The sequence below is a fragment of the Delphinapterus leucas genome, chromosome 19, assembly GCF_059928025.1.
Source record: "Delphinapterus leucas isolate spDelLeu-1000000601 "Yukka" chromosome 19, BTC_Dleu_Yukka2, whole genome shotgun sequence".
In the NCBI taxonomy this organism is placed as follows: domain Eukaryota; kingdom Metazoa; phylum Chordata; class Mammalia; order Artiodactyla; family Monodontidae; genus Delphinapterus; species Delphinapterus leucas.
The window spans coordinates 30286518-30300448 of NC_143147.1; the positions used below are offsets into that span (position 1 = coordinate 30286518).

The following is a 13931-nucleotide window of genomic DNA, read 5'->3' on the forward strand; positions in this document are numbered from 1 at the left end:
AAATCCATAATAAGCTAATTAACTAAAGTTGATGGTCTTGCGTGTTCTAAGGATTTCAATTTTCCCAGTTATTTATCTGGTCAGTTACCAGAGGCAATCAGATTCCACGTACCACTGAAAATCGAATTTGGGGCCGCTGGCAGTGCCTACGGGAAGCAGGGCAGCCACGCGCTGAGTGCCAGGGCGGTCCCCACAGATGGGCTGAAGGCTGTTCAGCCTTCAGCTTTACCAGTCCAGCTTCAGGTCCGCCTTGCTCCATACGTATTTCCCTCCTCGCTTGAGAAACATCTTTTCATCAAAGCCGCTGAATTTTATAGCTTCTTCTATGCCAACATCCAGGATGGACGTGGAAGGATCCTTCCGCCCGTTTCTGCAGTTCACGAAGCGCATCTAGGAAATTCATGACAGAAATTGGGATATTTCCTGTAAAACTCAATTCGGGGGATCAACTCAAAATGACTTTTGATGTTCCAATCATTTCAACAGATGTTTGTGGAGAGCTGTGAACCAGATGCTTCACTGGGGGCGTTGAACTCTGGGGACACCATCTCTGTACTCAACCAGCTCCCATCACCCACGTGAACACCTGAGACCAGGTAAGGGCATGATAAACAGAATTATATACACGTGCCTGTCCCTCCACTGGGGGGCGGGGTAATCAGGAAAGGTTTCCAAAATGTGTTGCCATCTAAGTTATGTTTTGAAATTGTAAGCTAGAGAGAACAATATCGTAAAAGCCCAGAAGCGTGAAACAGTACAGTGAGTTTGGGAAATTTCAGGTAGATGATATTCCTGGAGTGAAAACTGTGTGTGCAGGAATTTAAAAAAAAAAAGTGTAAATAAAAAACAAAGTGTAAAAGCTTCTTTTAAGAAAGGGAGATAGCATGGTAAGAAAGGTGATACAGAGGCGGGCAGGTCCCACATCAAGAAGAGTAGCACATGCCCTGCTAAGGGTCTTGGTTTTTATCCTAGGTTAAGCATCTTGCAGACAGGAACCAGATCTTCACACCTCTGTGACCTACCATGGCACACAGCATTTTGTAGTAACACTTGTTGAATCAAAATGTTCTTAGATTGCCAAAAGTAAATTTTGTTCCTACTCTATTTATTCCAACTGTACAGAAACCAGAGAGTTTGTGGAGGAACATTGGTCAAAATCCCCAGCCAAAAAAAACAATCCCCAGCCAGTCATGGTACTCCAAAAATAAATTCTGTTTGACTTTTCCTCTCTACCTTGAACCCATAAACTGAACATTTGTGTTACCACCTTTTCCCCTCTGTTCCTTAAAGAAAGCACATATTGACAACAAATGAATGACTGTGAATCATCTCTATTTAACTTGAAAATAATAAAATATCAAAAGTCACAGCAAGCATTTCTCGAAACACCAAATTCAGTTTAAATATGGAAAAGCCATGGTTCTTGTTGGAGCTCATTTCTTAAAAACAGATCTTTGAATGGAATTATTTGTCCAGTGCTAGAAATATTGGCAAAAGTTTATGAATTGGGACAGAAAAAGAAAAGAAAAAGACACAAGGAAAGGGAGAAGTGATTTGTTTTCCAGTTTGGAGAATGATGGCATATCTCTTCCTTTGGAAGGCAGTGGGGTAGGAAGGTACCAGTGGCTTTTGGAGAGGAACTGTAACCTCTTCTCTGCAAAGCCAAGAGCTATCTGCCAGAGGACAAGCTGGCAGCATCTGAGGTATTAAAGGCAATAACGTCAAGTGTGACATGTCCTTCCTGCAAAGATCACTGGGTGCCCCTTGACCAGAGAACCCAGCCGAAGATGGCATAACAAAGGACACTGCTTTGTGTGATGTCAGCTCTGTGCGACATCCATGGATCCATAGCCATAGGGAAAAGACCATCGAGTGCGGGTGTATGCAAACACTTGGATCAGATGCAAGCCAATGCCTGCCCAAGCCCTTAGCTCAGAGATGGACACAGCGAAGTAAGGGCTCTATAATATTAATGTTAGTCAGTGACAATAAAAATATGAAATGCTGGCCAGAAAGAATGAATATGGACTAAATGGTTATGCTGATTATAACTCAACACTGACCTTGCTGCTTAATGAATTTTTAAGGGATCATTTTATAACGCATTAGACATACTCACATATTCATCCAGAATAAGGTAGGAATCTCTCATCTGCAAGGCAGAAATCACATACCAACTTAGTTTCAAGCATATTTTTCAGTATGTACGCTCAACTGTCTATCTTACCGCGTTTGTGCGTTTGTGCTTTATTATTTCTGGAGGCCACGTTTCGTAAATCTCTTGAGTGTCTTTAGATGCGTCCCTTACAAGGTGAGCCATCTGCCAGTGCCCCATACCCACCTAACACTCATCTCCGAGCCATCTGTTTGTGTCCATTCGGATTCTAGCAGATTCTAGCAGGCTGGCTTCTGCCCCATGCTGGAAGGGTCACATGCCACTCTGAAAGCTCCTCTGACAGTGAAAGCCCCAGGCTAATTTCCCCATTTCCTCCAGCTCTGGGGAGCCCTGTCCTTCATTGTTCAATATTCCCTGTGTCCGCCATGCCTCTGATGGACCCCCTTTTCAGTGAATAAAGCAGAATCCCTTTAATGCTATTACCTGGGAGCTTATCTGAGGATTTTAATATTACTTACATTACTTGTAACTAGTTATGCCTTCTATAGGTAGATAGAGAGTGTGCCTACACTCTCATAGGAAGGTATACCCTCTATACGTACCCCATAGAGGTAGGAGTCTGCAAACATTTTTCTGTAAAGGGCCAGAGAGTAAATATTTTCAGCCTCAGAGACCATGCGGTCTCTGTGGCAACTAAAAGCCACTGTGGACAATGCTTAGAGAGGAAGCATGGCTGTGTTCCACTGAAACCTTCTTTATCGACCTTGAAATTGCATTTCGTATACTTTTCATGAGTCACAGATGTCATTCTTGTTTTGATTTTTTTTCCAACCGTTCTTGCCTTGCATTCTGGGTTCGTCTCACGGGCTGTAGTTTGCCAACTCCTCCTGTGCCTGGCCAGTTCGGGACCTTGTTCCTGAATGTCTGGAGGTGAGCCAGGCATCAGCATCACCTGGGAGCTGGTTAAAATGCTGAATCATGGGTCCACCTAAGACCTGCTTGCTGGTTTGCAAACTTGGGAGTTCCCTGGGGGAAACCTTACCCACGGCAGAGGTAAAGTGAACTGACCCCACCTATGTCAGAGGCAGAGTTCACCGACCTCATCTACATAAGAGGCATGGTTAGCTGACCTCACCTACATTGGAGATAAAGTTAGCTGAGCTCACCTATGTCAGAGATATAGTTAACTGACTTCACCTCCATCAGGTATAGTTAGCTGACCTCACTTACATGAGAGGCAGGGTTCGCTGACTTCACCTATGTCAGAGGTGAAGTGAGCTGACCTCACCAATGCAAGGGAACCGACACACAAAGCTAGTCTTGGGTGACCTGCAAGACAAGAAGACCTCAGCACCCTCTGCTAGTCTTAAAAGTTTATAGAGAAGCCTGAGCTGGGTTCAGTCACATGGGCCATCCAGATGGTCTCACCGTGGGAGGGTACGTCCTGAAGACAGAGGAGGGGTTAGGAGCCTCCACTTGCCCCAGTCCAGCTCTGGGTCAAATAGTGGTCACCTCCTCTCAATAACTTCCCCAACCCTGCTGACTCTAAATCTGCATTTTAGCAAGACCCTGCCTGGGGGGGGGGGGGCGGGGTCTGTACAATGAAGTTTGAAATGAACTGACTAGTAAGCTTCTCAGGCTTTGGAGTTATCCAAACCCCAGTTTGTCCCTTGCTGGGCTCTAAGGGAGGTGAGTTAACTCTGCCTCTGACATGGGTTAGGTCAGCTAACTCTACCTCTGTCACAGGCGAGGTCAGCTAACTTCACCTCTGACACAGATGATGTCAGTTAATATACCTCTGACATAGATGAGGTCAGTTAACTGTACCTCTGACACAGATGAGGTCAGCTAACCATGCCTCTCATGTAGGTGAGATCAGCTCACTTTACCTCTGACATGAGTGAGGTCAGCTAACCCTTTCTGTCATGTAGGTGAGGGCAGTTAGCCCTATGACTCAGCCTCAGAGTTTCTAAAACGGGGGTAATATTTCTGGCTCATGAAGCCTCTGTGAAGTGCTCAAAAAGCAGTAATTTATGACGTATTTTCTTTGATCTCACATTACCTATGTAATTAAGGCAAATTTTAAAAAGTCAAATAAAATAGTGTATAGATATGAGTATTCTCCTCTGTTCTCTGGCTTCTTTTCAAAAGCTGCTCTGACCCCATTCAGGAACTTTTTTATTAGTACTCTGGTCAACATTACTCAGAAGTCTGAAGTATAAGGAATGAATCCTTGTTCTCAAATTTCTAATATGATGTAAGCATATGAGGGAGAGATTTTGCTGCGTGTATCTTTTTTCGCGGAAGATGGGGAAAGTTTTGATTTTTAAATACTTTAAAAATAATAAAACTACCTATTTAGAAAAATTTAAAGTCCAAACAGTTATCAGGGTCAACAAGAATGACTGATAATCCCATTATCCCAAGATGACCATGGGATGTGTACATACACATAGTTTTTGCACATTAGGATTAAAGGTCAAATGAATTTTGCCTATAGTTCCTCATTTGTACCTAATATCATATCATGCAAATTTATCCTTGTTCCCTAATATTCTTTGAAATAGGTTATATAGTCAGTATAACATTCCATACAGGGAACATGAGCTTACCTGTTCTCTGTATGTTGAATATCAGGCTACCTTCAATTTTTTACTCCTGTTCCTAACACTGCAGTAATGTAGCTTTGAATAAGTTCTTTTTTCTTTACCTTCTGAGAACACACTGAGTATTTACTCTGTCTCTGATAACACCTGGAAGCTCCAAACTGTAGACGTGCTTTGGCTGACCCTGTTTAAACTACATGATGCATACATTTGGACTAACAGGATGGATCCAATTTTTCACATTGGAAACCTAAAGATCTAGTGAAACTTCCACCTCAGCCCTGAGACTACTCCCATCTGTCCACGCAAACCCTCCAAAGCCACAGTGTGTGCAGCCCTTGGTGGAGACACTTTCCTGTTTGGAGCTAAATGTGTGATGGGGAACAAAACAACATTTGCTTCATACAACCTTCTGGTTAGACTTGGGCACCCGGCAGGGCATGTCTTTGTGGCGGTCCAAGAATGCTTCAAACTCTTCATCACATATCACAAACGGTTCTGCTTCTCTCAGAGCATCTTCTCCAGAATTCTCACCTTCAATTATGAGGCACTGGAAGACCTGAAACACAAGTGTGGTGTTGGCTTTGTGAAGAGCTTTCCATCTCTTTTTGCCCCAAATCTCATTTCTCCCTGAACCTCTCCTGAGCAAAGAAGACTCCTCCAACTAGGGAACATTCTAGAAAGACACTGCTCTGGGGAAATGAGAACATGCCCTGAAATTTAGGGATATGGTACTAGAAGCCCAAACATTCCCAAAATGTACATTTTTAAAAACTGATCTAGATTACATTTGATCTAGTCTTAGAACCTAATATTTTCAGACTACAAAATAATGGTTGCCTGCAAGCCCAGGGCCTCCCGCGGAGGAGGCTGCCTGGGGGACCAGGTTCTCAACCACGTGAGCAATTGCATAACAGTTGACACCTGATCCAGGTTTACATCAACTTGCATCCTGCAGACCTCAGTGATCTGATGCAAAAACTGTTTTCTAAATGGACAGCAGCTAATCCTCTCCCTCCAAAAAATGTCAGAATTTTGAAAAGGCAATTCTGGAGTGAATCAGGCAAGTGGAAGCCAGAGTAGGGGTCGAAAGATTGGAGAAAAGAGATAGAGAACAAGTGACAAGGAGCCATGAGCAAACCAAAGCTATGAGAAAAAATATATATAATATGTATTTATAATATATAAGTATAGTACATGAGTGATGACTGGCAGGGGGCTCTAGAAGGGAAATCTAAGAGCTTAGAGCTTAGCCCTCTGGCTCTCCTCTGACACCTCCACACAGTGGGTCATAGCCTGGGGTCTTCCCATCACACCTGTTTCTGTAGCTGTTTTCAGTTCCTCCTGGACCTGGGAGAGTGGCTGATATTCCAGCTTACTTACATATATAACCAAATATCAAGCTCAACATACAAATTAAAACTTTTTAAAGTAAGAAACATTTCTTGTTTCCCATAACCCATTTCCACATGTTACAGGATAACCTCAGGAAAATAATACATTAATCCCGTTCCCATCTCCACAACCCTTCTCTGAATGCTAATGTGGGATTAACAGCACATCCCAGGCAGCTTAGATAGGAAAGGTTTTCTTGGTGTCTAGACAGGAATTCCTTCCCTAGGTCTTCCCTACCTGTGGAAATTCTGTCCCTCTGTCCAAGCAGGAGCCAAATACCTCCTCCTACACGAAGTCTTCCTGGCTCTTTGGCAGAAATAAACCTTGCCTGTTTCACCTTGCCACATTATCCCAGCACACATAGCTTTATATTACAAGAGTTTTCTTTAACTCTTTTACTTGCTAGAATTGAATTCTACATCTTATCTTTAGTTGCATTAGTCTGGGGTTCAGGCACAGACTTTGGATACCTGCATAGCAATCATCGGGGCAGCTTGTTAAGAATACATATTCACACAAACCCTCCGGCTAATCTGTTTCAGGATAGTGGGTATAGGATGAGGCCCAAGAAGCTGATTTGAAACAGTTCCCTGAGTTCATTCTGAAGAACATCCAGGGGCAGAAACCTTCAGCTTATAATTCTTTGTAAGCATCTGTGCATGGTGAGTGCTGTAAGTCACTGTGAACTGGCTTACGAGTATTTGAACCTTAGACTTTTTAGTAGCTGATAGTGGGGCTAAGCCCTAAAGCACACATCTGGGTGAAGGAATCTTGGGAATGAATTTTGCTACCACTTGGGGATGGCCTTTCTCCTAATAGCTTCTAATAATTCTACGAAAAATGAAGTAACAGAATTTATGAAGAACACATACCCATTTATAAATAGGCCAAGAGCTTTTAAGACAAATCAGTCTTATTATTTTAATAAACACATACGAGTTAGACTTCCTATGAACATATTCTTCAGAATATCTCCAAGCACTTCTCATATTCTTTTATATTTACTTTCACAATTTCCCAGAAGGAAATCAGTTATAAGGGGGAAATTGAGGCAAAGAGAATGTAAGTAGTTAACGTTTAGCAGAGCTGAAAGAAGGACCAAGGGCCTGCTTTCCCAACTGGCTTTCTGAGTCCATAGTTCTCTGTATCCTTATCATTTCGGGTTTTGCCGAAGTAAGTCTCTCCTGACCCTTCTCTTAATTACAACCAGCAAAAGCATCTCGGTACATACCTTCCAGCGGATGGGGTTCAGGGCTTTAATCTGTTCCGTCATGTCCTCATCCACATTGAATCAATTGATGACAGAATTTATCTTGAAGGCCACTCTGTAATCTTTGCACCACGTCCTCAATTTGTGGAGATTTTCCACGTGGTTCTTGTTTCCTTGACCACGGCCAATAAGGACATTGACCTGCTCGTCAAAGCTGTCGCAGGAGATGGCGAGAATGTCCAAATATTCCCCTGAGGGAATTAGGCTTTTCCATCCAAGGATGCAGACACAGGCCTTTAAGCCAGAGGTGGAGAATTGGAGCCTTATGGACCACATAGGTAGACATAAACGTTTTGTTTGTTCCTCCAGACATCTAAAAATATTTCAAACTGTTTGCAACTATTTTTGGGGGGATAGATTTAACATAGAATGTAGATTTATGGTGTATCTTTAATAATTTGAGCATATGGCAGCACTAACCTTGAACTCCCATATAGGACCACGATCAACGGAAGTTCATAAATGACTGTCCACGTGTCCACTATTAATAGTCCTTACACTTTCTTTTTGTCTCCCTACCGCTAATGATCCTTTTTCTTACGCACTTCCAAATTCACTAATTTGCACCACCTCTCCCGTACAACATTTGAGCTTTTGACCCAAAGGTGCAGCAACCCTCCTGGTCCCTACTCTTTACACCATATTGACAGCATGTAGAGCCCATCCTGGAGAGAGCACGCTGCCCTGGGGACACAGACAGCAAACCCAACCAGTTCTTCTCTGATCACACAGCTCCCTAACCCTGTCTTACTGCTCGGAATCTGGTTCCCAAAGCTTACTTTTGAACTTCTGAACCCCCTCTTTCACTGAGTGGCTCCCTTCACGGTCATTTTGATGTTGACTCATTGCCCTGTGGTCTTCCTGTTAACCTTCCTCAGGTGGGCTGTTCTACCCACATCCACACCCAGATCCACATCCATTTCTTCATCATCTTGGAAGGAGGATTTCATCAGAGATCTCCTGTGAGTGTCCTCAACAGATCACAAGTGCAACTACCCTTTGGATGATTTCAAGGCTCAAACAACTTACACAAAGCAAAGCACACTCTAAGAGTTCAGTTAGAACTGTTTCCCAAAATGCTAGTAGTAATAATAGCTAACATTTTTCAAGTGCCTCCTAAATTCCAGGTACTGCTCTCTGAATATTAACATCTATGTAAAACTTAGCTTCCCAGTCTTAGGACCAGGGGTTTGTAACCCTGGGTCGTATAATGGAATCCCTCGGAGCACCCCAACTTGGCCTGTCCACATACCACGAGGCTCTGATATAATCAGTCTGGAGTCCAGTCCCAGTACAGATATTTTATAAAGTTCCTCAGTAGCCAAATATGCAGCCAAAGGTGAGAACGACTGTTCTAGTCTAATCACTTAATTTGTACACGAGACTACTAAAATAGAGTTATTTCCGAAAAGACTTTAATAATTAAACATGAATAGCAAACGATAAGGTCAGGGCTTGCAAAACTGTACACTGCGTTAATTCTCCCCACTAGCGGCTCAGCTAAAACTAGCTACGCTGATAATGGACGGAAGAGTTCTGGGGCTAGTCTGTTCTGTTATCTGCCTTGCCATACTTGTTGACTTAGAGCCCTACCAGCTTGAAAAGAGATTAGAGTAAGCCCACTTGTTTCCTCCTCCCTTTGGATCCCCAGCAGGCCTGGCCAAAAGCCCGGGATGGAGGGAAATAGAGCAACAGACAGTGACAGAGGCGGCCATCCCGTGCCACGCGAGGCTCTCACCGTAGTTCTGGAGCCACCTCTCCCGGATCAGGCTCCCGTTGCTCACTATGCTCACGCTGGGCAGTTGCAGCTCCTGTTTGCAGAACTTCACCAGCTGGCCAAGGTATTTGCCCCAGTCGTGGAGGAATGGCTCTCCACCGGAGAAGTTGATCTTTTCCATACCTGGGACAGACAGAGCACGGCTTTTCCTTCTAGTTTCCCACTTCATCAACATCCATTATTATTTTAATGGCAAAAGTAGTATTTTCTCAATGTAATAGAATGAGATGAGAGAAAAGTGGCACCAGGACGTACGCCCAAGCTCCAAAGTCTTTGATCTTTCTAAGTGTGCTGGGTTGCCCTCCATCCTAGCTTTCCCAGGACAGTCCCGGTTTATGGAGGACCAAATCTCATCAGTTAGTTTTTCTAGCACCCTCTTTTACTCTCAGATGTTTCTACAATGGGGCTGTGGTAAATTATAAAACCTCACTATTTATAAGCTAACATGCTAGGAGGTGGCTTGTATGATGAGCATTATTATCCAATAAAAATACGATTCCCTAAAAGTGTGGTTAAATAGGGGCAGATAACTAGAGAAAGTGAAACAGTGTATTGGCCAGTGGTGTAGCCCGTGAGGAGTTTGAGGATTAGGTTAGAGGTGATGAAAGAATGAGAAAACTGAACAAACAGGATGTAGAGATGTTGCTAAGAGCTTAGACGAGGAGCAATTAATTCACAGTGGTGCCAACATACAAGCCATCCTGTCACAGCACGGATCAATAGCTGATGCTCATAATGCTTGAGTTCTATTCAGTCTGTTCTGTTCAAAAGCCAAAGAGGTGGGCTTCCCTGGTGACGCAGTGGTTAAGAATCTACCTGCCAGTTCAGGGGACAAGGGTTCGACCCCTGGTCTGGGAAGATCCCAGATACCGCGGAGCAACTGAGCCTGTGCACCACAACTACTGAGCCCGCACACCTAGAGCCTGTGCTCCACAACAAGAGAAGCCACAGCAATGAGAAGCCTGTGCACTGCAATGAAGAGTAGCCCCCCTCGCTGCAACTAGAGAAAGCCCGCGCGCAGCAACAAAGACCCAACTCAGCCAAAAAAAAAAAACAAACAAAAAAAAACCCCAAAGAAGTAAATAATATATTTTAGAAGCATCTTCAGCCAGAGCAGTAATTTTAAATGTAATGTACTTTTATTGTTTAAATTTAAAAATAAATTTAAAATTTTAATAGCTACCAAAATAGATTTTCCTCTATTTGCCAGAAATCTTACTTACAGGACACATCACCCATGCTATACCTTAACCATTTTAACTAACTTTGGTTTTATTTACTTAAAACTGAGAGGTCATGATATAAAAGTATTAATTATAACTGTAATAGTTTATACTCTATTAAAAAACATATGAGCATTTATTTATTTGGGCCTTGTAACAACTTTTTAAGGTTGATATATGAATTATCACTATTGTCTGTATTTTAAAGAATATTAAACTGATATTCAGAAAGTTAAATGTCTTGACACATTGTTTAAGTGCTAGAGCAGGAACTCAAATCCTGGCCGTGTGAATCAAGAGGCTAAGTTTGTTCCATAACCCCACACCTCTCTTCATTTGTTCATTCATGCACTAATTCATCCATTCAAAAACATTCATTAGATTCCTATTACCTTCTAGATACTTTGCTAGGCAGTAAGATAAGCAGAATGCTAGGTTTCAATCTTGGAACTCAAAGTCTTTGGGGACCCAGATATTAAAAACAAGACACAAGAGCACAATTTGAAATATGCTGCAGTAGGCACTTAGGCTGCTTCCATACCTTGGCAATGTAAATAATGCTGCTATGAACATTGGGGTGCATGTATCTCTTCAAATTAGTGTTTTTACTTCTTTCTGATATATATCCAGAAGTGAAATTGTTGGGTCATATGGTAATTCTATTTTTAGTTTTTTAAGGAACCTCCATACTCTTCTCCACAGTGTCTGTACCAATTTACATTCCCACCAACAGTGTACGAGGGTTCCCTTGTCTCCACACCTTCTCCAGCATTTGTTATTTGTGGACTTTTTGATGATGGCTATTCTGACTGGTGTGAGGTGATACCTCATTGTGGTTTTGATTTGCATTTCCTGGATGATTAGTGGTGTTGAGCATCTTTGCAAGTGTGCCTGTTGGCCATCTGCATTTCTTCTTTGGAAAATTTCTATTGAGTTTTGCCCATTTTTTAACTGAGTTCTTTGTTTTTTGATGTTCAGTTGTCTCAGCTATTTATGTATGTTGGCTACTAACCCTCTATCGGTCATATCATTTGCAAATATCTTCTCCCACTCAATAGGTTGTCTTTTCATTTTGTCAATGGTTTTCTTTGCTGTGCAAAAGCTTTTACATTTTTTTAAAAGTGTCCATCAATAGACGAACGGATAAAGGAGATGTGGTGTATATACACAAAGGAATGCTAATCAGCCATAAAAAATAATGACATTTTGCCATTTGCAGCAACATGGATGGACTTGGAGGGCATTAGGTTAAGTGAAATAAGACAAATATTGTATAATATCATGTATGTGTGGAATCTAAAATAACGCAACAAACTAGTGAATAAAACAAAAAAGAATCAAACTCACAGATATAGAGAACAAACTAGTGGTTACCAGTGGGGAGAGGAAAGTGGGGAGAGGCAAGATAGGGCTAGGGAGAAAAAGGGTTATAATTAGGATTATATGGAATCATGTGTGTGAAACTTTTGAAAACTGTAAAGCATTATAGGATTTAAAGAATCTTTCATTCAAGTAAAAAAATAAAATAAATAAAACATGCTATAATACATGCATTTGTAACAAATGCCATGGGATCACAAAGGAAGGTGAGAGGGCATTCATTCTGCATGACGAGGACCAGGGATAATTCTAAGGAGCTTTGAAAGTTCACCAACAGAGACTGAGGTGACAAGCGTTCCAGGAAGAGAGAACAGTGCGATCACAGGCTCCACGATGCAGGTGTTGTGGGAGAACTGTGTCACATGATGTGTCCACAGCTTGGGGCCCTTCAGGAATTGGGGTGAAGGATGGCAACACTGAGCTTGAAGCCTGTGCTGACAAGTTTGGGCTTGGAAGCCATGCAAGAGAGCTAAGTGGGGGAGTTAGCCATCAAAATATGTATTTTAGTAAGATAACGTGCTTTCAGAGGGGACCCAGAGACAATGAGATGAATTGCAGCAGTCCTGGTGAGAAATAATGAGACCCTGAACCAGACCCCAATGGGAACGGCAAGGTGGGTCAGGCATTGGATGAGCTGTGGATGACTGGGCAGGCGTATGGGAAGCAAAATGAGTCCGATCCAGTAAAGTGCAAGCCTATGATCTCACCGTATCAAGCACAAAATCCGGCAAAACTAGTGTGTGTGTTAGAGTAAGAGCTAGTGGTTATCCTGGGCAGGAAGGGCAGGGGCTGAAGGGAGCGTGCGCTTTGGATGCCCTGCTGTTTTCTGTCTAGAGTCGTGTGCTGTTTACCTGGGTGTGTGCAGGTCTGTGCAAATGTATGTTACATGTCTGTAAAAAAGGCAAGCAAGTTGGGGCTTCCCTGGTGGCACAGTGGTTGAGAATCTGCCTGCTAATGCAGGGGACACGGGCTCGAGCCCTGGTCTGGGAGGATCCCACGTGCCACGGAGCAACTAGGCCTGTGAGCCACAACTACTGAGGCTGCGCGTCTGGAGCCTGTGCTCCACAACAAGAGAGGCCGCGATAGTGAGAGGCCCACGCACCGCGATGAAGAGTGGCCCCAGCTTGCCGCAACTAGAGAAAGCCCTCACACAGAAACAAAGACTTAACACAGCAAAAATAAATAAATAAATTACTAAAAAAAAAGGCAACAAGTTGAGAAAAAAGTTGGCCATGTGGCTGAACTTGCTCTAGGGAAGACAGGAGGGCAGATCTGGAGCGGAAGATGTCACCGTAGAACTGGACAGGCTGGGGTCTGTCTGATATGCCTTCGAGTTACTGACGTGGTGACACTGAGTGAGAGTCTCCAGAGCAAAGTCATTGCCTTATTTGAGTCGTAAATAGTTTCTCTAAAGTTTCATAGTAAGAACAGGCAAATAATCCAAAATCAAAGATTCAGCTATTGCGTTTCTTAAGTCAAAGTGTTTGTATTTGTTTGCAACCTTCCTCATTAACTGTTTCTGGGAAACCCCAAGTGCTTCGGGCCGACTCAGAGTGCAGCACGACCTTCCCGACCTGCCTCGTTCCGCGGGCTGGGCGGACCGGGACCCGGCAAGTGCAGGCGCGGCTCGCTTAGCTTAGCAGCGTCAGGAGGATGGGTTTGCTCCGCTTACCCCCAGGTCAGCCGACTCTGCAGGCTGGGAAGGCCTAGACACCCATCCCCAAATTCACCTCCACATCCTCTGGAGGGAGGGCATCCTCCCTGTGCTGTGGGAACCGCTAGGATTCTGGGGGAACCGTCCAGCCCATGCACGCTCCCAGCCCCCTCCTGTCAGCCAGCCACGTACCAGCTGAGCCCCTGATCTCGTACTGGGTCCGGACTCACCCGCTTCCTTCAGCAGCAGCAAGCCTCTCTTGGCCTCCGCCAGCGGCAGCACAAAGGACGTTTTGGCCGTGTGGAAGCAGAAGCCACACTTGAAATTGCACTGGCGGGTGAAGTGATAATTTACGCTGGTGGGGGTGATGGGCAGATCGCGGTCCTCTTCGTCTTCCCTGCTGGGCTTCCTTGGTTTTCTCCTGCCCCGCTGCTGCTGGCTCTTCTTGCCCCCTGCCAGCCAGAATGCTGCCCTGAGCCGGGGGAACAGGGTCCCCAGGCTGCTCCACAT

General features: G+C 43.8%; 2 protein-coding genes across 2 annotated transcripts; both read right to left on the reverse strand.

The window, feature by feature from the left end:
* Positions 1 to 225: 225 nt before the first annotated feature.
* On the reverse strand, positions 226 to 7390 carry LOC149746257 (S-adenosylmethionine-dependent nucleotide dehydratase RSAD2-like). Its single transcript, XM_089901797.1, has 3 exons — positions 7349 to 7390; positions 5132 to 5281; positions 226 to 390 (listed from the first exon to the last, which is right to left on the reverse strand). The coding sequence occupies exons 1-3, from the start codon at positions 7388 to 7390 to the stop codon at positions 226 to 228; spliced, it is 357 nt and encodes a 118-aa protein (XP_089757923.1).
* An 18-nt stretch (positions 7391 to 7408) lies between these two features.
* On the reverse strand, positions 7409 to 13931 carry LOC149746258 (S-adenosylmethionine-dependent nucleotide dehydratase RSAD2-like). Its single transcript, XM_089901798.1, has 3 exons — positions 13652 to 13931; positions 9126 to 9287; positions 7409 to 7578 (listed from the first exon to the last, which is right to left on the reverse strand). Exons 1-3 carry the CDS (start codon positions 13929 to 13931, stop codon positions 7409 to 7411), a joined length of 612 nt encoding a protein of 203 aa, XP_089757924.1.

Excerpts from the sequence above, each read along its gene's own strand:
- LOC149746257 (XM_089901797.1), bottom strand. The coding sequence starts at position 7,390 with ATGACGGAACAGATTAAAGCCCTGAACCCCATCCGCTGGAAG. Across the intron at positions 5,282-7,348 it reads TGAACCCCATCCGCTGGAAG|GTCTTCCAGTGCCTCATAAT; the intron begins GTATGTACCGAG and ends CTTGTGTTTCAG. Across the intron at positions 391-5,131 it reads TGCCCAAGTCTAACCAGAAG|ATGCGCTTCGTGAACTGCAG; the intron begins GTTGTATGAAGC and ends TGAATTTCCTAG.
- LOC149746258 (XM_089901798.1), bottom strand. The coding sequence starts at position 13,931 with ATGTGGAGCAGCCTGGGGACCCTGTTCCCCCGGCTCAGGGCAGCATTC. Across the intron at positions 9,288-13,651 it reads GCTGCTGCTGAAGGAAGCGG|GTATGGAAAAGATCAACTTC; the intron begins GTGAGTCCGGAC and ends TGTCTGTCCCAG. Across the intron at positions 7,579-9,125 it reads GAGGTGGCTCCAGAACTACG|GGGAATATTTGGACATTCTC; the intron begins GTGAGAGCCTCG and ends TAATTCCCTCAG.